This window comes from Carassius carassius, chromosome 22 (assembly GCF_963082965.1).
Source record: "Carassius carassius chromosome 22, fCarCar2.1, whole genome shotgun sequence".
NCBI classification, from domain to species: domain Eukaryota; kingdom Metazoa; phylum Chordata; class Actinopteri; order Cypriniformes; family Cyprinidae; genus Carassius; species Carassius carassius.
The window spans coordinates 14,204,980-14,232,808 of NC_081776.1; the positions used below are offsets into that span (position 1 = coordinate 14,204,980).

The 27,829-nt window shown below is 38.1% G+C and overlaps 1 protein-coding gene across 1 annotated transcript in view; it reads right to left on the reverse strand.

Moving 5' to 3' along the window:
- LOC132099018 (PRKC apoptosis WT1 regulator protein-like) overlaps positions 1–27,829 on the reverse strand; it is a 56,937-nt gene that overhangs the window by 7,495 nt on the left and 21,613 nt on the right. Inside the window, exons 2-5 of the mRNA XM_059505381.1 lie at positions 14,012–14,137; positions 6,802–6,830; positions 3,321–3,417; positions 2,320–2,424 (exon numbers count right to left, since the gene is read on the reverse strand). Of these exons, the coding sequence (XP_059361364.1) occupies positions 2,320–2,424; positions 3,321–3,417; positions 6,802–6,830; positions 14,012–14,137 (357 nt within the window). The remainder of the gene's footprint in view (positions 1–2,319; positions 2,425–3,320; positions 3,418–6,801; positions 6,831–14,011; positions 14,138–27,829) is intronic.

The window sequence follows — 27,829 nt, forward strand, 5'->3', positions numbered from 1 at the left end:
ACCACAGCATAAATGGCTGCCCACTGCTCTGGGTGTGTGTCCACGCGCACTTGGGGTTAACTGCCGAGCACCATACTTGGTTGTATGTCACGTCACATTTGGGGAAGTTGTGGCCTAGTGGTTAGAGAGTTTGACTCCTAACCCTAGGGTTGTGGGTTCAAGTCTCGGGCTGGCAATACCACGACTGTGACGTGACATACAGCCAAGTATGGTGCTCGGCAGTTAACCCGAGTGCGCGCACACAGCAGTGTACACACACCCGGAGCAGTGGGCAGCCATTTATGCTGGGGGAGCAGTTGGGGTATGGCTGGCCTGAGACTCGAACCCACAACCTTAGGGTTAGGAGACACACTCTCTAACCACTAGGCCACGACGTCGTTGGCAGCACCTACTGGATTTACCAGGTCACAACCGTCACAACACACTTCAGGTAATTGAAATAGCGGAGTAGCACAATAGACGAAGTAGGGAAATACCCAGAATTATATGGAACCAACCATAGATTCTTCAAAGACAACATGTGGAGGACGATAGCGTATGTCATCGGTTTTTCAGGTAATAATGTCTAATTTTCAAACTGAGGTAAAATGTTCAGTGACAGAAACATTAAGAAAAGCATATGTATAAAAAATGTTTTGCTTTGTATGGAGCAAACAAATCAGTATTAGTAGCTACAGCATAAGAAATGTTGAAATTGCTTATAATAATACAAAACAAAGCTAATAATTGATGAATGGCAATCTAGAATGCGAATGATAATCTAGACTAAATTATAACACCGATTCTTTTCATTAATTAACGTTCAAAACTCAGCTATTTTCAATTAAAATTATATATTTAAAATAATAATGATAAATGAAGTTAAAACTCATTCATCTTGCTCCTCAGAACCTATAGAGCTCCAGCGTATAGAATATGCGCGTCCGGTGTGCGATACCTCGAGTTGTCCTAGATGTGGCGCTGTGCTTCTCGTCAGTGTGCGACCCCCTTAAGACACACTCCACTTTTTGCTTTGCTGAGTCAAGTGTTTTTTAGTTTACACCCAGTGCTTTGATTGATTGAAAATAGGTTGAAATGGCAGTTGATTAATTTCCTGATTAGGGAAGCTAACCTGGCTGTTGATAATAATAACATTGTTTTGCTGTAGTGGAAGGGGAATTATTTTTTACTTTTTTGTGGCGTTGTGTTTTTGTGAATAAAAGTTGTTGCAATCAAACTCTCTCAATTTTTTTCAGTTTGTGCAATATTGCCATGACATTTGTATTATAGTATTGTAAAGCCAGAATAGAACAACACCACCAAATTAATTGTATTTGTAATCTGCCGCTAAACCATTGAGCTTCTTTGCAATATGGAGCTGAATGCTGCGAGGTGGTCGTTTGATAATCGTTTCTGTTTACTTGCTGCCTATGTGACACACGGCTGTTTGGGGAAGGCCAAAAGAAGGGGAAAAACTAGCTTTACGGAAAGCAAAACACCTGCAAACAGGATGGAAGATATAACCACAGTCTGCAAGATGCCTTTGTAAATAGCGTGAGAGGTTATAGGATGCGTAATGTCCATTAGTGGTGTAAACGAGTATAAATATAACTGTGCTCATGTCAGACGCAGATGCTTTTAATTATGATTCTGCTTAATGGGATGCTCCGTGTGACACAAACACAGATACTGCTGAAATACAAGTACTAAAGCACCTCTTGTTTGCACTGATAACAAAAATGACAGTGGCTACTTCACTATGAAATGTTTGCAGTTTTGTGGAAATATTCAGCTCACGTGCCACCTGAAAAATGTGTTGCCTTTCTGTACCAATTTGCTGCTATAAAGGCCTACTTTTACTGGGTTCAAATAACTGCACTATTTTAAATAATTACTCTTTAACTGATTCCCTTGTAAAGGTCAAATAGGTCTAAATGATTTGGTCTAATTAATTCATAAAAATATCATGCAAGTATACTGATTGAGGCAGCTGGGCTATTTTAAATCCAGGTTAAATATGCACTGTCAAATATACAGACCATTCTGGAACAGTATGGAATTTGGAAATGGAAAATGCATAGGATTAGGAACCCTGATTTTAGGTAAAATGCTTTAAAAGCGTGTGTGCAAGTAGCCTTTAAATTGTCTCTTCTAATTAATAGACTTGTTAATAGCGGTTATATCGACATCGTTTCCATACGCAAATGAAATGGCTATACCGTTATTGAGGGGGAAATGGCAATAAGTATGACAGATAACGCTTATTTGTAATGACGCTTCTGCACGTGTGCTTGTAAAATCTCTCATTCAGGCATTAGGAGGACGCTGTTGGCTTCTCACCCGGTTTAGCAGGTCGATCTCCTCCTTCAGCTTAACGATCAGCTCGTCCTTGTCCTGGTGGGCTTTCAACAGGTGACTGGTCTCCTGTCTCTCTGCAGCCAACTCCTGTGAAAATTACAACATTATGTAGTGTGCAGAGCTTTGTTTACTTTCATACTTCTATATATATAAATAAGCACTGTTATGATTGACTGAACTCTTAGCATGTCAAATGATTCAAGCCAAGAATGGCAGGTTGCTGAATACTTGATACGGATCACTTAAAAAAAATACAATAAATAGAAATGTGTGCAAACTGGACTTAAGCCGAGACTACGGAGCTCCTCAGTATCTGAGCTGGAGCTGAGATCGTTCACCAGCTCAGTGCAACGTGATGCGGTTGTGTATGAGCAATTTATAAACAAAAGACAACAGTGTGGTTTTAGTGGACAAAAAAATTAATAAAAATCCACGAAGTGCTGGATCGCAACAGAAAGAGCAGTGAATGATTTGATTGGCCTTTCTATGATTTAAGTTCCAATATATCCTAGCATTTTGACTCGTACATTACACGTCACATCCTGATATGGGTTGTGTTTAAACGCATGCACAGATTCCGGGAAATCACTGGCAGTGTGAATGAACCAAAATCTAACGATCTGGGAACAACTGCCAGAACACATTACTTGTGTCTCAGTGTGAAAGGAGCTTAAGTATGCTGCCATTTGAGAGTGAGAGACACAGGTTTTGGTGTCGTGGAGTATTGTAAAAGCACTGTCGACGGTGATATCTTCCAGAGAAAGGTCAGTATTGCGCAGAGAAACAGTCCGAAATGGCACCAGTCATTTAGCGTCAGCCAAAATATAGCAGAAACCAGCTGAAATGTTGACATTTTTGCAGTTTGTGCCAAAAATGTGACCCAACTGGTGTGAGGAAAGTGTGCCGTTTGGGACAGGACCTAATTGAAAAGCTGTAGGTGGGACAGGCAGCTTTATCTTGATGGTAAATGCACAGAAACGTACCCTTTCTAGCTCCTCTATCTTTCTCTCCAGGGCTGTGGGCGCGTTGCCATCGCCTTCCCTTCCGTGTCGGGGACGATGTCTGTTTCCGTCTTCATCGCTGTACACACACACAAAAAAAATTAACTTTTTGAGTGCTAAACCACTTCTAATGCCAAACTATATATATATATATATATATATATATACACACACACACACATAAACTAAAAAGGGTCATGCTTATTAACGCTGAAATAGTACTTTCGATTGGTGTACCCCATTTGTGACTAATAGTAGATGGTACTATACACCTCATATATAGACACTTCTTAAAAGCATAAATAAAATAAAAACATTGGTGCGCACTTTTTAATACTGTGTTCTGGTTACAAAAGATGCCTCGCTAAAACATCTTTTCACACATTTTTCTCCCCTCAAATGAGACCTCAACCTTTTTCTAACATAATGGCTGGGAAAGTGCGTCATTTATGTCATAGGAGCGGAAATAAGAAAGCTCAAGTAGTAAATTATTAGAAAAGCCTTTTTATGGCACAGTAGAATGCATTAGAGCAATGTGCTTTCATTAGCGAGAAGAACAGACCTGCTCTTTACAGGACACCACCGTGCAGCAAGTCACAAAAAATAGGGGGGGGGGGTATATCTGTTTTTTTTCCATTTGTTTTACCCTCTCCCCAGCTCTCTCGCGCTTCACTTAGGCCAGACACTATGGAAATATTCATGTGGAACTTGTTTTAACCAGCTTCACTTCAGTAATTACATATGTGAGAGACTTGGAGAGGATTTCTTCATAATATTTCACTCGGCTGATAACCCCTTTCCTGAAATTATTAGGCCTTCTTTTCACTTCAGTGTTTCTTTAGTCTGTACATTCCACAAAAGCGGGAAGAAAAGAACTGGCAACGAATCAGAGAAATGCTCGTATGTGTGGTCTTTTTTTTTTTTCACCTGCCCAAGAATTTGTCGATTTTTGGTCGAATTTAGACCGATGGTGTGAGTTTGGGGAGTGCCCGACCAATGAAAGATGTAAACCTGAACTTTTGCATTTCCGATTTGTGATATTGACAGTGCAGAAGTGACATGCCTTAATCAGAATCTCTGTGGCTAGTCTCATCCAGAGAATCATCTGGATACACCTCTTAAAGTGGAAAAGAAGCAGTCAGTCAAGTTTGCATTATTTAGGAAAATAACTAACATCTTAATAAAAAATATATACATCAAACATGATTAATGTAACCATTTTAAAGAAAAAAGGTTGTTTCGTTACAGCTTTTGGAGCAAGGGCAAAGCGATCTTGCAGTTCCACCATGTGTGACGTCACAGGGTTGGTTCGCTCTGCTGGCCAGTGGAGTGTTTTTTAATCAGTGGAAATCACTTTACTAAATAATGTTAACTTAACTGACTGCTTCACTTCAACTTTAAAGGATCTCATTAAATCAACACTGAGCCTATTTATTTTCTTTGCTGATCTTTTAGTGCCTTCAGGTTCTTCAGGAAAATTGCTAGTTAAAGAGACAATTCACCCAAAAATGAAAATTACCCCATCATGTACTTACTTTACACCTATGTCCTACATTATCTGCCGGACACCACTCTCTCGTAAACACGTACAAAGAGTTAGAAAGAAGCTAGAGATTACGGTTTATAAAATTAGTTGTGTGAAGTACATTTTATGAAGGATAGATGCACTTTATTTTGCTTCAAAATCTCGACCCCCATTCACTGCCATTATTAAGCTTGGAAGAGCCAGGACATTTTTAAATATAACACCGATTGTATCCACTTTAAAACAACGGAGCAGATGTCCAATCGGAATGTTCATGTCCTGGGAATGTAACAGCCACTCTGTTGCATTAGTCCCCTGTGGAGAGGAAACAGGAGGAGGCAGAGGTAATGATCTGCTCCTGGAAACCCGGCAGGGGGCTTTGTGTGCATGAGAGAGAGAAAGAGATAGAGAGGGGCAGACAGAAGTCAATTCTAAACATGTTGGCCATACTTGCTGGCTGCAGATTTAATTTATTTTGTGTTCAGTCCTCAAAAATAAACTTCTGGTTAGCACTCAATTAGCCATAGTAGACATTTTACTTCTCACCAAAATATTAATTCATTATCTGCAATGGGACATCATTACTATCATTACACATGTTTATGGCTAGCTCTTCCTTTAGTTCTGATGCATTGAGATCATGTCTGTTGCAGTTTCAGGCACCGGCTCTGCCGTCCACCTTTCCTGCTGGCTGTGGAAGAGCCCTGGGTGTTTGAATGCAAGTATCAGAGCAGAAAGATGGGCAAGTAATCAAAAGGCTAGACTGAGCTTCAGATGGGCTTTTGTCTGCATCACCCTGGACCTACAATGCACTGGCACTTTCTGTGCAAAATAAGTCAAAGCAGTTGTAAACTGGGAAGTCGGATTAATTTTAATGAACTAGTTTGTTCATTTAAAGGAACTAGTTCAACTGATTGGATGGATTTTTTTTAAACTTTCTATGTGACATCCAGCTGCCAGGATATTGAGGCGTTCTAAGTGGTTGTTAGCATGTTGCTATGCCATTGCTAGCATGTTTTGGGTGGCTGTTTTTTTCCGTATCTAGACCCCACTATGATATAAATGGTAACTAGATGGTTCCCACATAAAAAAAAAAACCTGTCCTTTGATCATCTGCCATGCGAAAATCAGTGAGATGCACAATTAGAAAAATTGTTCATGTGTGTAGCACAAGTGCTGCAGGAAAACTTTTGCATCAAAGTATAAAAGACTGTAAGCTCAGTATAAAGATAAAAGTGTGGTAAATTAAATATACATAATACCACTATTTACCTCACAGATTTACTTAAAAATTTCCTCCTTACAGTTGAATTATATACTAATGCCTTTATGAACTTTTTTTTTTAAGAATCTGTTCAAAAGAACAATTGGTTTGTAAATCTCGACTCAGCTGCTGCAACCTATATAAAAATAAATGAGACATCTGGAAATATTTAAGTAAAATAGCCATTGTTGGGGCAGGAAGTGTTTACGTGAGAGGTTACATGGTTTGGAGTGGAAAAAAAAGAGAATTTTTTTTAACTTCCTAGAACTTTTCTCTTAATTTTGTCTGCTCAGCTTGATACAAACGGTCCACAAGTATCATTCAAGTGGAAACAAATTCAAAAATGACTTTGCTGCCAACTGAGAGTACGAAAGCAACTGGCGTTCTTACAGTGGCTCTGAAAATGAGTCCAGTTAAGCCATGCTGTCATTTCACAGGCTTTAAATCCTTTTCTTCTGATGAGATGCTTCGTTTTCAACATTTATACTGAGGAAATTTTTAAGCCAGGAGAATGCTTTTTACATCTGACAGAAGCCACAAGATGAGCGAGCGGTCCAGAGTTGTGGTCAATGGCTACAACTGTTTGATCCCTTCAATGTCCCTCTGTCTGTGTAATGCAGGGATGAATAGACATATCTTACACAGTAACAGATATTAGACGCAGTCAGACTCACCTCTTATGACTTCTGGATTTCGGAGTGTCCTGAAAAATAAAACAGAGGCATAAAAATGAGAATAACCCCTTGGTTTAATGGATGAACATAGACCCAAATACAGACACATACACAAACACAAGCCCGCACACAGCAGCCTCCCAATAGTTTCTGTTGGCCTTTGAATGGTATGACTCACTTTATTCATACGCCCCATTCTGAGGTACCAAAGCTAAACCAGTAAAAAATACAAATAAATCAAAACACAATAAATCCATGCGTTAGAACTCAAACAGAGCTGAACCTTACAGTTATGTTTGCTCTAAAGAAACAAGTTGTGACGGTCTACAGGTTATGGTTATCATTCTCAAACTCTCAATAGAGGCTGATAACAAAACTTATACAGAACACTTTCAGACCCATATGTTCCGCAACACAAGGTTCACTATTTATTAAATTTCCACCACAATCAGATTTTACTAATCATTCCTCTTATTGCCTCAAAGCCTCTTGAAATATTGTTTGGCTGAAGCAAGATGTTTGCAGTCTGATTCCACACCACCACCACAATATCACCATCTCTTTCAACACAAAGCTCTAGGGGAACATATAAAGATTCAACCATCATATTTCAGAGCCAAAATCCCTTTTGAACGTCTTTGCATTAAGCTGGTGGATGTTGAGCTTGTTGAGAAATTAAACATTGAAGCAAAATACCCAGCGCAGGTTTCAACAGATAAAGTACATGCATAAGACTCGCACAAGATCTTTGAACAATGCTATAGTGTATCTTGAAAATCTATCAAAAAATATGTTCTTACAATCTCTTTCTTATACTGTTTCACCTAGAAGTACATTACATTAATATGCATCCCTACAAACGTGTAGAACCTAATGGTCATTTGATACACAGTGCTATATTTATTACCATAACTACTGTTTGTAAAGCTGGAACCCTTAACCATAAAAAAAATTGCCATTTTGATCATTGAAAACTTGTGTTTGTGTGTGTGTGGGGGGGGGGGGGGGGGGGGGGGGGGGGTAAACATTCAAATCCTTCCAGAGACAAATGGCCCTGCCTGTTGCCTATAGACAATTCCTATTTACCCACATACGTAGCCCTCAGAATATTAAATGGAAATGCCGAAGGCCTTGAGCTTACGGAGCAAAAAAATGATAATTTTTTAACTCCAGCGTTTTAAAGCAAACTGCATTTAATTGCACTATGCAAATTCTGCTTTTCTCCATAACATTTCTACTGGGTGCCTTTGTCAGGTGAAAATTACACTGCCACCATTTCATCACTTTTATTGCTGGGGTCAGCTCGGTGATGCGTAGGAAGTCCCTCCCAGCACATCTAACGTCCTCACACAAGAAGTGCCAATTAAAAATGCAAATAAGCATGAATACTTTGGTTTAGAATTTACCCAATATTTTCATGCAAAGGCTGTGTCTTAGGGCTGGGTGATATGGAGCATATCTCAATATCTTTACAGGAAAAATAACCCCCCCAAAACTACTGCAAAAACAAATATGCCAAATATTACATGTTTAGGGCCCTATGAAAGGTTTTATTTTTTTCTTCACCATATGTTTTATTGTTACCTTATTCGGTGTTGTAGCATGTGTAATTATTTAAATGCATAAAAACAACTTAATTTATTAAATTGTTTTCTTAAAATAGCCTTATGTGAAATGTTTTTTCCCCTCTGAAATTCTGTATTTACATTTTTCTGGTTATCAAATGAAGGCATAAAACATTAATTTAATTTATCTTTTAATAATTGAAAATTAAGCAAACTTTATTTTTTGGTAAACAAAGGGGATTTTCTATTAAAAATAAAATATGGAAGAAATGTTGTGTGATTATTGCTTAAATTATGTTCGTTTCATTTTAATAGTAGTAGTAGTTTTTCTACATTCTGCTGAACAACAGGCTAGTAATAGATTTCTGGCAAATACTTTTATTTTGACGGGTTTACCGTTACAGTTCTGTGTATGTGATACTACAGTCTATGATGTGATATATGACGCTAGTTTTACTCAAATCAAACGGTCAGATGCTCATGAAGTGACTCTCAGTGCAGTTCTGGAGATGTTCCTCATGTGTTCACGTCTTTATTTAGTGAGAGGACAGAAGCTGAAATCACCGGAGCGTCACACGCGCTTCCGGGTGTGTAATAAAACGAAGAAGCACTTCTACTCCATTCATTAACACAGACACGCAGAACATGCAGGATTCATATTTAAATACACTTTTCCGGCTTAATATTTACAGATATTAGTCCATATTGCGATGTGATGTGAGTGCAATGACCTACTTTTGATTAATTCATTAAAAATTGTACAAATTCCGTGACAATCCACGTTAAACTGTAAATTCCGTTTTTATGACTGGATTCTGCGATTCCATCCACTATCGTGTTTAAAAAATATCTCGATATATTTTAAATATCGAGATATCACCCACCCCTACTGGGTCTCAAACCCTAGTGCAGATGTTCTGACAAAAACGTCAATAAATGTACTCCATACTGTCAAGCAAGTGCTGTATCAAACCGAGTTTGACCGAGTTTCCCACCTAGACACCTTTTTGCAAAATTAATTTGAATGTTCAGGTGCACCTATGATACCTACAGTAATAGCAGTTTCTGTCCATTATTTTTGACCATTAAATAATATGCAAAATTACCTATGAAGCTGATGTCTAGGTAGGCAGCATACTAGGTTTTTGAGGCACAGCTTCAAAATACCAGAAGGCAGCTGCCCAGAGCACACTGGAGCGAGATAATCCTGTGGAATGTTCCGTACGGTACTGCGAGTTCTAGCGGTTCACCGGTATCAGAGTGTGTTTTCCTTGTATGGCAGAAGAGAAGAAAGGTAAAGCGCAGCTTAAGCAGAAGCAGATGGAGGCCTTGAGCTGATCAGGACTTCATTAGAGAGAGAAGCAGCAAAACAACACACACACACACCACCAGAAGGGAAATGCTAGCTCCAGCATAAACATATCTAGGAATAATACTCAAAGATCTCATCTTTTAATTTACCGCATCCCTAAATTACCAGTGGCCTTCAACAGACTACAGTGAATATCCAGAGACACGTGCATCCAACCCTGTAATCGGTGAACCTGAGAACTGTCAGGCATCCTATTAATATTGTAGAAAGCTTGTAGATTACAGCCATGTCTGGTGGGAGGTCAGAGAGCAGTGAAATATGGCATGGAATTTCACAAAATCCATTCCAAGCTACTGATAAATGCAGCAGCAAAAAAAAAAAGCACTCTATGCTCACGTGTCTGAAAGGAACGTGTAAATCTGCCATCCACTCTAAACGTGATGCCTTGAAAAAAACAGGGAGATAATGTTTCTTTTGTCATCGCTCATAAAATGAGGGAACACTTCAAAACCTTTCTGGATGCCACTCTCTCACACACACAATTGTGCTGAATGGCTGTGATTCGTCTGTAGGAACAGGGTCTCAGGGAGTGCCGATATTCAGTACAACAGCACTATTGACCTCACGACAGTAAATAACTAACCACACCCAGCGCTTTTCAAGGGCAGGTACTCCATCTTGTTTTTCAAAAACTACAATTTTATAACACTTGCTTGCTAATGCACCTGATGATTTTGGAATAAGATGCACACACATACAAAAAAAAAAAAAAACTGAAAGTGCAAGTTTTTGTATCATGTTGTTGTGTTGAAATGTTAAAAAAAAAATTCTTTCCTTGAAAAAGTTTGTTGTTAAAGCAAATGGCTAAATGGGACTACAGAGCTTGTTGGGGACATTAATTATAATGCTGAACCGTAGGCCTGACGCAATAATCAATATATCGACTTATTGTGCAATATATGTACATGACATCAATAATTTTTGGTGAGGAAATATATCGCCCATTATATTTACTTAAAAATTAATGTAACCATGTTTTGTACATTCCACTTGCGCCTGTGTCTTTTGCATCTTGTACATAACATGGTATAGTTATGAGGTGCTAGTTCAAATTTTAAAAAGTGCTTCTACAAAAAACAGTTTGATCTGTAGATATGGTCTTGTTTAGGGACCTGTGCCTTTGTGCATACGGACATCTGAGTAGTGATTGTGTTTTTCAGCAATAGTGTGCACCCTTAATTTACAGAGAAAAGAAGATCCATTCATGTTCTTTGTGCATTTTTCTTTTTTCTACTTGTTAATTTGCACTTTTTGTTAGAAAATGTTTATTTACTATTTATTCAGGTTTTTTAAGCTATATAGTATTTTCATACTTCATTTCCATGATCTAAATATTCTTATTAATTTAAATTTTGTTGTCATTTGGAAGTATGTAGGCCTTCTTGCATTATTATGCTGTTACATTATGATTATATATTAAGTGGCATAAAATGGTCTTTAAAATTACAATATTATCGCTTATCGCAATTATATATTTATATATATTAGCACAATAAAAAGTTGTAATCGTGACAGGCCTACTGAACAAATAAACTCATCCATTCACTGATCCATAGTTACGGTCTCATTGCGTTTCTAATCATGATCTTGCATCATGCAATCATTGCAATCAAGCGTTCCATCTCAAACTTTCAAGGAAAAAGGATTTAAATAAATATTGAAAGCGATGTCAGGTCATTTGGTGTAGTTTGTTTTTAGCCTGTTTGGCTTTTCACATCTAGTTATTGTATTTAGGCTTCAAAACTCCTAAAAGTTTTGTACATTTATGAAAATTATAATGAACAAAACGTAAGAATCAAACTTTTGTCGGTAAAAGCCTTTTGTCAGAGAAAACCAAGGTGGTGCTGACTTCTGGTTTGGCATACAAAAATATATCATCACTGCAGCACACTATATTGACATTAACGTGAAGGAAATACGTGTAATGAACATTTCCTAGTATCCGAATTAGATGTTCCATATGAACACCTTGTTCCCATAATGTTAAAAAATTGGTCAAAAAGTTTGTTTGCCATAAGCTTGATTAACAAAACTGCGAAATAACCACTAGGCTTATCAGCTCAGCGATTTGATTTGTGTAGGGTTATTTATACTGTCAGTCAGACTAAATATTGTATATGTTGTACATCACCCTTGGACAATCAAATTAGAGGACCAGAAGGTCGTGTAATATCCTACATACAGTGTGAGCTGTGTCTGATAAAACAGAGGCCAACATCTGGAGAACTGGGGGTTGGCATAGACTGCTGAACATAGAAACACGTAACCACTCACATTCTCACGGCTCGAGCAATTATACGTTTCTTTATTTAAACAAAATTATGAATCTTACTGAAGATTTTAATGGCTTTTCCGAGAAGAACTTTTCGCCATGTCTTTAGTTGCAAACAATTGCTCGCTAATGTCCTTTCATATTTTACAATAATAGGTTTGAAATTTTCACAGAATAATACAGTAGCTATTAGGGGTGCTCCGATCACGATCAATGCCCATCTCGTCAGTAAATCCGGTTCTCTAATCAGTGGTAAATTCCACATAGATTTCACAGAGCAGCTGTTACTACACGGAGCCATTGTTAACTGAGAAGCAGTGCAAATCCACGTTCATTTTCAGCGTTTATTTGCGCATCTTCTCAGTTAACAACGGCTCTGTGTAGTAACAGCTGCTCTATGTGAAATCACACACCTGATGGAATTTACCGCTGATTAGAGAACCGGCTTTACTGACGAGATGTGCATTAACTATCGGCTGATCGTGATCGGAGCAGCCCTAATAGCTTTTCATTCCAGGGGAAAGTAATACAAGATGGCATGCACTCACACAATGCCAGTGTGATTATATTGCAGATATCACATCCTAGTTGTTTCTTTCTTATGCATTCAGCAACCAGAAGCTACATGGAATCAACCACCCACCAGGAGGAAATTAGATATAATAAAACGATACATAATTCGGAAAAATACGTAATCATGTTCCCAGAGGTCTACTGATGGCACAATGACAGTTTGCCATTCTCATCTGTCAATTAGCCCCTTAAATGACAAATGTCAAAGCTATCATTCGACATCAGAAGATTTAGAATAAAGCTTAAATTCTATGGACTACTTGCTTTGCTTAGTTCAGCCCTAGATATGATGTATGAAAAAGAGCAGTGTGAACAAATATTTATATACAGTGCCTATTAAAAGTGTTCATACCCCTTCATTTTTTTTTTTAACCGGTGGCAAATTCATTTGAATGGGTATGATTTGGAAAGGCACACACCTCTCAATAAAAGTTCTATCAGCTGAAAATACATAGAGCAAAAACCAAGCCCTGAGGTCAAGAGACCTGCCTGTTGAACTCAGAGGCAGGATTGCGTCAAGGCACACGTCTGGGGAAGAGTTCAGAAATAAATGTTGCTGCATTGAAGGTTGGCAGAAGCATGTAGCCTCTAGTATCCACAATCAAAGAAGTTTGGAAGCACTAGGTCTCTTCCTAGCTTTCTGAGCTGGCCTCATGGCCAAACTGAGAAATCGATGGAGAATTGCTTTGGTTAGACTGGTGACCAAGAACCTGATGGTGACTGTAGTTGAGCTCGAAGATCATATGTGGAGATAGGAGAAACCTACAGAAGGACAAACATCACTGCAACACTCCTCCGATCCGGTCTTTATGGTGATGTGGCTTAACTCTATCCTCTCCTCAGTGAAGACACATGAAAACACACTTTTTTTTTGCTTTGTCATGAGTGTATGGAGTGTAGATTGATGAGAAAAAAAAAGTAATTTAAAGCAGGTTAACATAAGGTTGCGACAAACTTGAAAAATAAATACTTTTTATAGGCACTGTATACACACTAAATGAACTTGATATGTATTCGTTGTTAATATTGTAAATTACACAGCTAATACACACATTTGTTTTATTTCTCTTTTCTTGGGCAATTCAATTTATAGCTTTTGTTTTTGTTTGTTTGTTTGGTGTGTTGTCTTGGATTTCCTGAAGCTCCAAAATAAAGTGAAATAGTTGCTGCTGATGTGATCCTGGGTCAAGTTTCCTATCTAGATGGGTGGTAACACAAGGTAAATAAAAGACAAAACACAGCCATGTCTAGTGTCAAGAGCCATTATCTTGCTTTGTATTGTGACTTGAGGCAGAATGTGTGTCGACTGCCCTGAGTTCTGTTTGTTCCTTTGGTCAACACTGCCTCTGTAAGGCAGAATGGTGACTGCACTCCACATCCTCTAGAGGCAGGATTATCCTATGACATTACTAAAACAAACACTCTCACCTGTATCGAGTGGGCCACTCCGGGGTCAGAGGTCATCCCCTCGTTCTGGACTGTGTTGTGCTGGGTAAGACTTTCTTCAATCATCTTCTTCTCTTCTCCATCATCGTCATCAAGCTCATCCAGGCTCTGCAGAGAAATTTCAACCTCGGTCAGTTTAGTTTGGGTTTTGTTGATTATTTTCACATGATGAGATAGTCTAATCGTGTTCTCTACACACACACACAAGCAGACACAGGAAGTGTTCTACCAAACATCCTCTGTGGTATGAGTCTAGGGGATTTTTGGGAAGTGGAATGTCCCAGTGCACACTGGAAATGGAACGTTTTACACGTCTTAAAACAGACAACCTTAAACACGGTGCAATAAACATGATCATTTAGAGAATACTAACAGTTTGAGCTCATTATGAATGATAACACCCACCGCCCTCCATGACAAAGGTGACAGAGAGAGAAACTGGTTTTCTGGCTGCACGTAAACCAGTCTTTCCTGTTCTGGAAGAAGAACAGAGAGTGAAGGTGGGGTTCAGAACAGGGCTGGGAGGGTAAAAATATCCTTACAAGGCTAAACTGGAATGTAACAATTTGCACAAACTTTCCAGCCAGTCAGTTTTATCAACACTTCCTAGGGACGGGGCAAATTCTGAACCCTCTCATAGGCATCGTTAAACGCGAATGAATGTACAAACTATGACTTACACACACACACACACACACACACACACACACCCCTCCCCAGGGATCAATAAACACAGTTCATAAGCCTCTGCTGCACTCTTAAAGAGGTCACTTCTGCACTCTGCTGCCCGTTAGTCAAATTGAGACACTTAATGACAATCATTTATGTCAATTAAGACAGCTGATAAACCTGAGGGCAAATTACTGTCACAACAGTAAATGACTATTAAGACATTTTCAAAAGGAAGCCATTATTGTACAAATATATAAAGAGAAACAGGCTCACATTAGGTGAAATTTTGAAAACACTAACTTATTAGCATTAAATGTGTATAAAGATGATCTGTTCGGCTTGAAACTTCTATGCCAGTTTATGGAGTTTTATTATCACTTAGGAGGTGTGGAAAGATGTCATATCGGGAGAAATACATTCTGTTCTTTTCTTGTGAAAAAAACAATGTTTGTGCCTGATGAAAAGTCCATTTGCAGGTTTTCATACAAGTATCACAGCAAACAATGACCTGTTTAATTCTAAGGGTCTGAAAGCTGTGAAAAGGGTCATCAAAAAAATGATGCAATTTAGAATTAAATTACATAAATATATTAAATATGAAAAAATGTATTAGGTTGAACAGGTACAACGCGGGTCTGTTGCTTCGTAGAAGATGGTCTGGATAGTCCTTTTTACCTTCTTGTCTACAAAGCAAATTAAAAACTCTTTGTAACTCCGCATAAGTGAACAGGTTAGATGATCACACCTTTAACCTCCTCGTGTTTGCCATGAGGGAGAGTGGCTTTACTTATAAATACTTCTACTCATCCTCTGCTTTATGTGCGGGTGGAAATTTTGCATCTAGCCAGTGAAAAAAAATAAAAGATCAACAATCTATCATGTTAATAGCCCTTTCCTGGAAGAAGGAATGTGCAATATCTGCCACAAGGCTTCAGCCTATCCCACCGTCTTAACTTTAAACTGTTTTTGTTCTCGTTGTTTTTCAACAGTCAATCTGAACTACCTGAAACTTAATGCATATGGAATATTCCCTCAAATGTATTACAGGATCTATTACATTACGGTCTCCAAAATAATTGATACAAATGAGACTGTGCTTTACTTCCTTACTGATCATAGTAATAATGACTTTCATTAAAATGTTATTTTCATACATTTAAATCTAACATCGATCATGTATACAATTAACATTTCAAAAATAGACATATTTAAGATGTAGAATCTCTCTCTTATGGGAGAACGGTCTAAAAATAATGACCACTTCTCTTGTGTATTTTATCTTGGCTGCAACACAGTATTGGCCAGCCAGCATCCAGAACAGAACTCTTTTTAGAACTCGCCTATTATTATCTACTCTTGGGTGTCATTTCATCCAATTTTAATAATGAATTGATTTGGTTTTACACATGATGGTTCGGTTTTGGAATTCTCTCTAAAAACCGCAACAATAAAAGTGTGGGAACAAAGTTTGTGTCTGTTGTATTCAGGCCAGTTATGCAGTCGATTAATGGAGAGTTGAGCTGAGGGGCTCTGGATTCTCTTTCCTCCTGATGTCTTCGGCAGACTGAGTTTAATGACGGTGGATTAATCAAGTATTGCATGCCCTGGCTCCACAGGTTCATTAGGATGATGTATTACAGCCATAGAAGGTGAAAAGTGTGTGCGTGATGCAGTTAACTGTCCTTTAATCATCACAAAGCCACAGTCTCCTGGAGTGACATAATGACTTAAACCAGAATCCCAAGATTATTCCGGGCACAACTAAAGCCATTTTTGTTAATAGGCACACACATTAGAATCTAATTTGGAGGGCTGTGGAGACACTTTTGGTTTATGTGTCAAACACGATTCGGAGTATTAACATATCATTCCACATTAATACAACACAATCAGATATGGGACGTGATATTAGTATTTCCTTTATAGCCGCCATGGCTGAGTTGCTAAACTATAACTATAACTACCCAAACCAGGGCTATTCAATTAGCGGCCCAACAATCATCTTCATCCGAGGTCGCACATACACCTTGAATTGTTTTTGCACTGATTAGTTTGTCCAAATTGTGGCAACACTGGCCTGGGCCATTGTTTCACAACAGAAAAAAATAAAAAGAAGAAAAGCAAAAACAGTATTAATTTCTTACACAATAAAAAAAAAATCTTACTGACTCCAAACCTTTAAGAACCCTTAAAATGCTGCTTACTGAGGCAGAAAGATCCACCTGCAAATGTTGTGCAAGAATTTGCATGAGATTTCTGATGGTAGCCTTCCCCTATCTCTATCCTGCACTGGACAAGAGATTAACCTCACCAGGTGAACACATATTTACGGCTTAGCCTGCTCTAAATTATGTACGCACATACAACTGTATGGCAGAATCGGAAGGAAGGCATTCTCTGTTTATTATTAAATAGAATCATAAACCATTTTCTGACAGCCCAGCGGTCATGCTCAGCTCAACACTGCATATTTTTACCTTTATATGCACAAAAATATGTCATTGCCCGTTTTCTGTTCCCCATATAAATAAATATATATTTTTTTCCATTTCATTTGAAAACAGAACGAAGAGAAAGATTTAGACTGGGGAATTCTGCTACAGTTTGCACCAGGTGAGATTTTAACAAATTCTGAGTATGGGTCACCATACTTGGCTGAATGTCACATCACTTTTTTTTTTTTTTTTTCACTTTCACTTCACATTAATTCAGGCTGCTTCTGAAAGCTGTAAAATGCTGCCACCGCAGGAAGCATACGGAGGAAGGGATCCAATGATCGTGTCACATCCTGTCTACCAAGATACCATCATAAGATTGTTTTGGAAGGCAGCACAAATTAATCATTCGCTGCTTATGACATCCCACTATTTTACATGTGCGATTCTGTGGGGAGTTGAGATCAACAGAGTCTGAAAGTTGCAACTGCCACTCAGTTTGTGTATACATTTGTCAACTTTTCCCTTAATTTCAAGCGAGAATTTAATTATGGTGATTTGCTTGGTTATCACCAAAACGCTCTTGCTTTCATTGTAAATCAATTAGACCATTATGCTGCTAGAGGAATCCTGTCCAAAATCAGTTTTGGACAGGATATATTATTGATTTATAAAGCAACAAGTCAACCACTTTAATAATGAAACAAGCAAAACAAATCGTACACAGACACGTCACACATTTTTGCATTCAATTGAATTGGACAATTAATGAACTGATTTTTGAATGATTTCCATAGAAATGTATTTTGTTTTGTGAATGAATTTCATTTATTCTATAAAAAAAAAGAGCAGCGTGAATATACTAACTAAAATCTTTTGTGTTCTATGAAATAATGAGAGTCTTACTGGCTGGACTGTCTATTCCTTTAAGGTTCTTCGTCTCTATTAGAGGTAGTTTGGTAAGGATATTTTAAAAGCTGCCATAGTCCCCGTTCTCATCAGTGTCTGCAAAAACATTTTGTTTAAACAAGTCACCACAAAGACCGTACCCTCACCTCGTGACTTGTGTGTGGCCAAACCACAGTATGTTCTCAGAGAGTAAGCACTGTCAATCTAAATGACCCCAACAGCGATTCAAGCAAACATAAGCCAGACCCACTACTGATAACAGACACAGCATCAGTCAGACATAAAAATAATAAAAAACAGAGGAAGACGACAGTCGGGACATCAGACTTAATCCACTGCTTGGTCTGTGCCAGGTCTGAGAGAGCCGGCGAGCTGTTTTCAAACGTTCCAGGAGAGTTGCTTTTAGTGAAACCACAATGATCCACTGGGTGTATTATGAGGTTTTGAAGGAATGTTTGTGAGAGCTTAGAAAGCATTCACAGCTTTGCACCGTCTCTCCTAAAATGGTAGCCTTCTTTCTCAAACAACATACTTCCAGCAAACCACTGAGGCCTTTCCTGGTCGGTCTATAAATCTTGTGTCTGAGGGAATTGAGTGCAGATTTGCAGCCTGTAAAGTTATTTATGACTTCAGATCAGTCCAGCCACCTCTACGTTTACTATATGTTGTTAAATCATACAGCCATTTCATAGTCCAAAAAACATGTTACAGGTGGTTTCTCAAAATCAGGACTTCCAAATATTAAAATGATTATCAATTGCACCAAAACATACCATTTGCAATCTGTTTACTAGTAAAACCATAACAATGGTTCACACTGTCAGGGCATTTAGGCTACAGAAATCTGAAAGAGCAGTTGATATAAAGAAATATTTCTGCCATCAAAGTAGAGTTCAAAAGTATTGTTATCATTAGTCTTGTAAATGGAGCGTTCATTGAGGTGATATTGGCTGCATAAAAATTTTTTTTTTCAAGGTTACAATTCTCTCTGCTTGTCTGTTCGGTTGGTCAAAGAGTGGGCATTTTATTCAACAGCCATCCACAGACTGATGCATTATTTGAAAGCCTGGATTGAATTTTAAGACTCTATCTTGCAGCAAAACTTTGCATGGCTGTGCTATGCTAAATTCTAATAAAAAACACTCAAAAGCGGACAATAAGTAATCTGATTTGACTCTACTTTTTAATGAAAAACATCTAGCATGTCAAACTCGCATAAACATTTGTACAATCTGATTCAGAGCACGTTGTAACTAATGGAAAAGGTTTTTTTGTTTGTTTTTTTTTTACATTATTTAGTGTCTTTTGCTTCCAACTCCCCTAGAGTTAAAACATTGAGTTTTACCATTTTCAAATCCATTCAGCCAATCTCCGGGTCTGGCGGTAGCACTTTTAGCTTAGCATATATCATTAAATCCAATTAGACCGTTATCATCTCATTAAAAAATGAGCAAAGTGTTTAAACGTTTCATTTTCCGTCGGTAGTACTACACGTTGTAACTACACAAGAGTCAATTTTTAAATAGGAAATATATCAAAACTCTTTGGTCATTTTTGAGCGAGATGCTAACGGCCTAATCAGATTCAATAATTATGCTAAGCTAAGCTAAATGTGCTACCACCAAACCTGAAGATCGGCTGAAAACAGTAAAACTCAACTGTTTAACTCTAGGAGAGCTGGAAAATGAGCCTATTTTCAAAAAAAAGTGGAGTGTTCATTTGACTAGAAGAAAGGCCATGCTGATCTTTTAAACAAAATGAAAGCCAATAGTGATCACAACTGTCCCTGGTCTCCATCCACTTTCATTATATGGAGAAAAAAAAGCAGCTAGGACTAGAATCTGCTACATATCTCCATTTATGTCGGTTTGGCACTACATGGGATTAAGTCAATGACGACTTCAATTCTGGTCTTTAAGGCTTTGACATCTTTAACATCAGCACTCTGATATTGACCTTGTATTCTTTGTGGACTGACAGTCAGAAAACCACTTTGTAGCACCCAATAAAAATAATGCAAAATATTATGAATGCATGAAATTTGCTGATCACAAGCTCCACTCTGTAATTTTCCAGTCATATGGAGAATTGGCTAATTACATGCCTCTAATTCCTCACGCCTAATGGCTGCTTGATGTTTTGCTATATTTGTCACGTAGAACAAGAAGAAACAACCAGGGCTCTGAAGTGAACTTGAGATAAGCAGCGGAATATTCCGCAGTGGCCTAAAAACCATTTCGAATGGCCACGGTGGGCTAAGAACTGCTGTGACAAAGCGTTTACAACTACATATCACATTTGTTTTACAATCAAGGATAAACAGCTGCTTGAACAAACAGCCCAAATGCTTGTTAATGTGAAGTAGGAGTCTTCATGACCACAGGAAGCCATAAATATCATTGCAGACTCCCTATAGTACCCTTCTACAGCTTTAAGGGGTCTAGTCAAGCAGAGTTCATTCTTAATCAGCCAGTTTCTGGTTCCTCCTCGAGGACTAAGAGGGCATTTGGTGTTAAATAATCCTTGAAGGGGCTACTGACCTGATGAGGCTCCTTATCTCTCAATGTTTATCCAGACACAAGTTCTCCTGATGCAGGGGTAAACACAGTGAGACTATTGCAATGTTTATTCTCGCCTATATTTGACTAGGGAGGTGAGTGTTCAGTCACTACAAACAGAACAGTGGCATCAACAGCGTTCAGTCTCCCAAATGTGTGACTTAAAGCGTTATGAGAGACCACCTGAAACGCTGGGACTTGTTGGGGAGTTTGCGAGCACCTAATTCACCAAACAGGAAAATTTAACAGATCAATTATTGAAGAATGGAGAGCTTTAAAGCAAAATGCATCTAACAGCAGAGAGTCAGTTAGAATTTGTTGAAGCTTTCGAAAATGCATTTTGGTCCAAAAATAACAAAAACTATGACTTTAGTCAGCATTGTATTCTCTTCCGGGTCTGTTGTAAGTGCGTTCACGATGCTGCTGATGTGTTTTCTGGTCCGCCCAATAACAAAGATGTGCAGGGTTTATGTTAGCAGCAGGAAGCACAAATGCTGTTTAGTCAATCACCATGATCTATTATCTTCATTTAACCACTTAGATGTAAAAAATCTGCTTTGTCACTGTTGTTATGGTTCTGAACAGGCATGCTCTTCTTGTTTCAGTAGCTGCCAGTAGTTCTGCTTCACATGGAGCACAGCAGCATGTTCTTCCTCCATAAGCACACACACTCAAGATATCACACCCTCCCTTTTTTGGAAATCTTTTCCCATTCCTTTACTTGGTTTGTTCTTTTTTTTTTTTTTTTTTGAGTCTAATGAGCCGGACACTCTGCAGGTTTAGAGAACTGCTGACTCATGATCCAGCAATAGCTGCGTTTACATAGACCCTCTAATCCAATCGTAATAGGACTACAAGCGCAATCAGAATAAAAAAGTCACATGTAAACAGGTCAATCGGATTGAATTGGCCAGATCTGACTAAGATTTTGATCGGATTGTAAGGGGTGGTTTATTCCTTTTGTAATTTAAGTGAGATAACACGTAAACACTTGATCAGATAAAAATAAAAATGAAACTGAAAAAGTACTACGCTTGTGCAGTGACGTAAAAATAGCGCAATGACATATGACGCACGTAACAAGCTGTTCTTCCTGGTGAATAAAGTGTCATAAATGAGTGTTTAATCATCATAAAACTCTCCTTTCACTCAGCGTCTGTGAAGTGGAGCAGGACAACGTCCAACCAGTCCTTATTTAAGACTATTAACAACAGACGACTGATTTTGGTTGCAGGAAGAGGCACTTTTATGGTTTTATAAAGTTAGCAGAACTGCACAACAGTTCATGTGCTGGTCGTCACCTAATTAAATTAATATCACTTGTGCTTTTTAAAACAGTATGTAACAACAGTGGAAAACTCTGCATATTCATGCAGTGTGCGCATGTCAAATGATAAAATCCAATCAAAAGCTTGCGCGCATATCAACTTGATCACTTTATTTAGAGTTCATGTAAACACTACATTCGGATTCGTCAATCAAAATGAATTAATTCCGATGGAAGCAAAAAGTGTCCATGTAAACATACCTAGTAACCTGGTAAGTGGGAGCACATATAGCGATGGGACGGGTGGACATGTAACACAGTGATTTAATGGACTACTGAGAGCTGGAAAAGTTAACCACTTCCTCTGTAGAGAAACTAAGCACTCCTCTTTCTTTGTATTTATGTTAGTCTCAGTTGGTTTCATGACACCATGTCATTTGGTGTAACCAAATAAGTTTTTTCTACATATCTTGAATACATAAGTGTTCAGTAGTCCTAATCTTTAATTTTATATATATATATATATATATATATATATATATATATATATATATATATATATATATATATATAAAGAGAGAGAGAGAGTGAGAGAGGGTTTTTTGTTTTTTTTGTTTTTTGCACTGACCTTGACGTATAGTAATAAGGACCTGTAGGGATTCTCTATTATTTATTTTACCGCACATTTCTGCATTCTCGTTTCAAAAATAAAAAATTGTTTATCAAAAAGCGTCAGAAGTAAATTCATTTATAAATGTATATTTATAAATCCATATATTCTAAATAGATTTTTATAACCTAAGAAACACACTTCTGTTCAAAACTACAGAGTTGGTAAGATTTTTATGAAATGTCTTTTCCTCACCAAAGCAGCATTTATTTGATCACAAACAATAATTATGTGTAATATTATTCTACTTTAAATTGTGTCCTATGTTATTTAATATATTTTTTTTTATATAAATTCCTGTGATGGCAAAGCCAAATTATTCACAGCCATTACTCTTTTCTTTAGTGTTACATGATCCTTCAGAAATCATTATATACATATATATATTTTTTTTTTTTTTTGTATTTGGTGAACAAAGTTTCATAGAGATTAAATATTTTAAACTTTTAAACGGTAGCGCCTGAAGCTTATTTAAATTTGTTTAAGGTACCTACTTAGCAGGTACTACATACATTAAAACACTGCCCATTTAGTAACTGACTGACTGCTCAGAAAGGCAGCAAGCTTTCAGACACTTCCTAAATGAGATCTAATGTTAACCTGACCCACCCTGCAAAAATCACATTAACTAACACAATAACACTGATGGCAAACACAAGTGTTTCTCATTTATCCTGCCGAGTTGCTTGTTGTGTTCTTGGTCTTGGCTTTACTGCTCTCCTGAAATCCAGAGAAAATCCCAACCCATCAAGCAGAACAGAAGGTCAATTTTGGCAGTAGCGGCTCCCGATGACAAAGGCCCAACAATGAGGTAGAGATGTCTTGGCAGGGACACCCAATCCAGTAAGACCCTACCCTACAATGCTTAAGGAAGGGAAAACCATCTGTTCATGCTTGCTTTGATTGGGTTTATCTCACCGAAAGACCAATCCATTTCAGGAGCCAATCACATTCAAGCCCAGCTCTTTGTGAAGTGCTCGCCGTTTTCTTGTCCTCTGGTGCTGGGTTTCTTGGCTGTGGAACGCGGATGTATTCAGAGAAGCTCAGTGCTGGGACTATTCGGGTTTCATAGAGCTATTAAAAGAGTCACAGACACCCTGTGATGCTGCAGTCAGTTACTGCATGAGAATGAATGGTTACCTCAGCAGTAATGTTGAGTTAAGAGTGTCCGGCTTTCAACCTTACAATGCTCATTTTGCCACTACATAACTCCATGACACCAAAAAATGCCGCACATAGACAACACTCTCTCATGCTTACAAAGGATTCAACATTTCAAAAAAGTTGTAGTGAAAGGTTTGCAAAAAATAAATCTCAATTTTTTTATATTTTTGTAGCTGCACCATTTTAAAGTGGATGAATTTTAAAGCAGAGAGAATCTTCAATCACACTATATGCTCCAGGGAGGACTTTACAAATCAGAAACAATTTCAGAGCATATCTCACCTCCTAACTGGGCAGACAAGGTGTTAAAGCAGCAGACACATTCCTCTGGAAACAAACTGAGACATCATGTTCTGAAATATGACATTAATCTCTTCCAGTACAGAGCATTTGATCACTCCTGAACACTCCTTTGGCTGCCATCAAATTTTGTTATGTAACTTGAAACCCCAGGATAAACGACTTCCAATGTTCTTGGTTTTTCAATAACATCAAATTAAACTTGTATTTACCTCAAGTCCCTTTTATTCAGAATGAACCGATAAACAGGCACCTTATTTTACTTTAAGGTCATTGGAACTATTTCCAGGTGCCAAATTGTTTTGCGGTCCTTGTAATAAAACACAGATGACAAAAGAAATTCTACCATTGACTAGCGTCTCAGCAGAAGCAAACATCTGCGACATATGGACCTGTCTGTGGAATCAAACGCAAGCAGTTAACGATGCATGAGATGGACACAAGCTAAATAAAGTTTTTTTTAAAGTTTTATACGGTATGACGGTGGTATGACGATAAGTGTCAAATCGACAGATTTCATGTCCACATAACTTTCAGTGGGCAGCAGTTAGTTATTTACACTTCAGAGTGATTAAGAAACATGGATGAATAACAAAATAAAAAGTGACATGGTTGATAGTAATACAATTAGTTATTAAAAGTGTAGTGTACCGATAAAGAGAAAAACTTGATTTAGTCTGCTGGACTCACTGTGGATTTCTGTTTCGTAAAAAAATAAACTATGCATTTTGTTTGTTCTTTGTCATTTATGACTATTGTCCATCTAGCATAATATATAATATGGTAAATGTCCTATCTTAATTATTTAAAAAAAAACTGCACATTTCTCGCAGTGTGCTGTTTTCCGGTTTATCGGCATGATGGCAAACATGATACTGATAATATTCAAAAGAGCAAACACAGACATTGTTGAAAAAATTGTCTCACCTAATATTAACTTCTTGTTTGTTGAACTGTTTCGAATATAACAAAACATTTCCAAACAAATCCAGAGCAGAAGTGTTTTCCATTTGCAAGCAACACAGAGTGGCGTTTCATTACTGAATGTATGAGTGTTTTGAAAAAAATCTGTTTAATGAATGATGAATCAATCGTTTTAACAAAACAATGCATTAAAACAGTGACTTCTTGGGGTTCTAGTCTCATATTCAAAGCATTATTATTATTTTTTTTATATTATGTTATTTTAAAAACATTAATTTAATCAATTTCTTTCGCTGCTGTGAAATAACCACCCAGCAAAATATTGTCTGAATACTAACTACAGTTGTTGACATATTTTTCAAAAGTACCATTTATTTCTTTGAGTGCACTTTTTTGATGCGGTGCTTATGGTCATGTCTCTTGGACAACGCTCACAAGTCTGTAGGTGCACAGTACTGCCATTGTTGAGACCCTGTTATTGTGATTGACAGGCCAAGCTAAAACAAAGCACTCTTGCACACCCAGCTCACCGTTTCTCCTTTCATTTCCTCTGTACTCTGTACAGAAGCTGAGAATCCAGGAACATACAGCAGAGAGAAAACAAAGAGCTTTCAATCCAAGAGGCCAGATTAGCTCCTTAAGCTCAAAGAGATGTTTATTTATTTAAGAAGCGACCCAAAGCCTCAAATTCCTTCAAGCTAGCTAATGTAAGGAGAACAGAGCAGAACTCAGTCCCACTTTAAGATTTGATGGATTACAGGCCCAAGGGCAGCATGGTGACATAAAGCTCCTTCGGGAAGCAGAGGGGCGCATTGTAACATCACCAGCACTGAGAGCTTCCCATCCTGAGGGTTTGCTTTAGCTCTTCATGTGATTGTCGTGGACTAATTGGCAGAGAGGAATACAAGAGGCAACAAAAATGTATCACGTTTCATCCACCAGCCACCAGACATGATAGTTTGCTGGAGAGATTACATCTGTGTCAACTACTTGCTGGGATGATGGTGGGCTGAGGAGAGCAGCCAAACTGCGTAGTCTGCGACCACTCTGCCGATGAAAACACATTAGCACTGCAGACATCAGACCGTGGCGGTGGGACTGGGGGAACGCCAGTGTGAGCATTTGTGTTTTGGGGTTTTGAGGCCTGTTATTGCAGAACCACTGGCAAGTCGCTCCGAAACAGTCTGTACGGCTATGAAACGTCACTGACCTCTCATGAAGCTCTAAACTGAAGTGCAGAAATCCACCCTAAGACCTCACAGGGACACAATATCCAGTCAATTTTTCTCTGGATAATTTTGGGTTTCCAGACTGAGCAAGAACCACCAAGTAAAAAGCATTCTGTAGTTATACCCAAACACCTACTGACAACACAAAGCAAAGAGGATATTTTCGTTTTCTTGTACACTGTGGATGTGTTCTACTTTCTCAGGGCAATGAAACATTCATGAAGCTAGCTCTCAATAGATTGACTAACTAACAGTTTTGAAAATTGAAGATGTCAAACTGGAATTAGATTTTTTTTTTTTTTTTTCAACAATTTGACATTATTTTTCTGCATTAGATGCATCCCTGCCACAAGCTAGTCCAAAAAGTGTTTGGGAAAAAACCAGTACTGTTGTGTATAATAATTGGCCTTGGTATAATACTGTAGTTTAGTTGCAAATCAAAACAAACACAAAAGAATGATTCAGAAAGCTGTTTCAAGGCAGCTGGGTCATCGGTGGACCCTACATGGTAGCCCCACTGAGAGTTGTAATGAGCCACAGGAGCAGCACGGTATAACAACCTCTAAGAGATAAAATGATAAGTGGCAAATCAAGGAGACAGAGAGTGCTTTGATTTACGCCATGCAACCTCTCTTCATTAACTAAATAAATGTGTAAGACAAGAAACAATACAAGCGGCAGTTGAGCAGGTAGCTAAGAAACCGATTATATTTAAAAGGGAAACTGATGTAAAAAGCTGTTCAAAACTGGTTAATCTCTTCGGCTTGTTAGAGAATAACAGTGTCTAATTAAATTCACATTACTCTGCAGATATGAAAAGCTATTTGATGGCTTTAAACCTATTTGCGTACAGAGAGAGAATTCAGAAAGACAGAATCCCCTTGAAACACATTGCTCCCAGATCAAAGTTTTAAACGCTTCCTTCGTTCACCCTGTGAGGTTTGCATGTGCGCCCAGACATATAAATAGTAGGAACGGGGCGCATAAAGATGCCTAATTAATAACAGAATCCCAAATCATTTCAGTGACAAAGCAAATTGGATGCTCGTCTTTATTGAAATCATCAGTCACTGGCTGGTGGATGAGTACCACAGTTTTTCTCTTTTTAAAAAAAATAAAAAAAACAAGCAATTGCAAATCACCAGACATCCAAATCCTCCACCAGAAATCCTCTTTGAACTCGTACAGTGTCTTAAAATTACAACATTACAGACTTCAAATCTAATACATTTTATATCTGGTGATAAGAAAAAACATAAGTATTAAACTGTTAATTCAGAGGAATTACAACAATGAAAACTTTTGAAACCAGATGTGTGCTGTCTTGAGAAACATAAGTACGCTGTCTTCCGTGATACGGCTCTGACAAAACCAGTCTGTGCATCACCACCACCTATCCAATGGGGAGGCAGTAGAAGTGGAGGATGATGGGTAAACAGAGTGTGGGGTGAAGTGAGGAGACCGTGACCTTGCAGCAAGGCTGTCGACACCACAAACATTTATGAACATTGGGTAACTTTCTTTCACTGGTTTGGCAGCTCGAATTCTGCTGGGAGAGTGATGCGACTCTCTGAGCATATGTTTGGACGTGAATCAAAGAGACAATATTTCGACATGAGGTGCTTTAGTAAGGCATGAAAAACCCTTGATGTGCACAATGGTGAATTTCTTT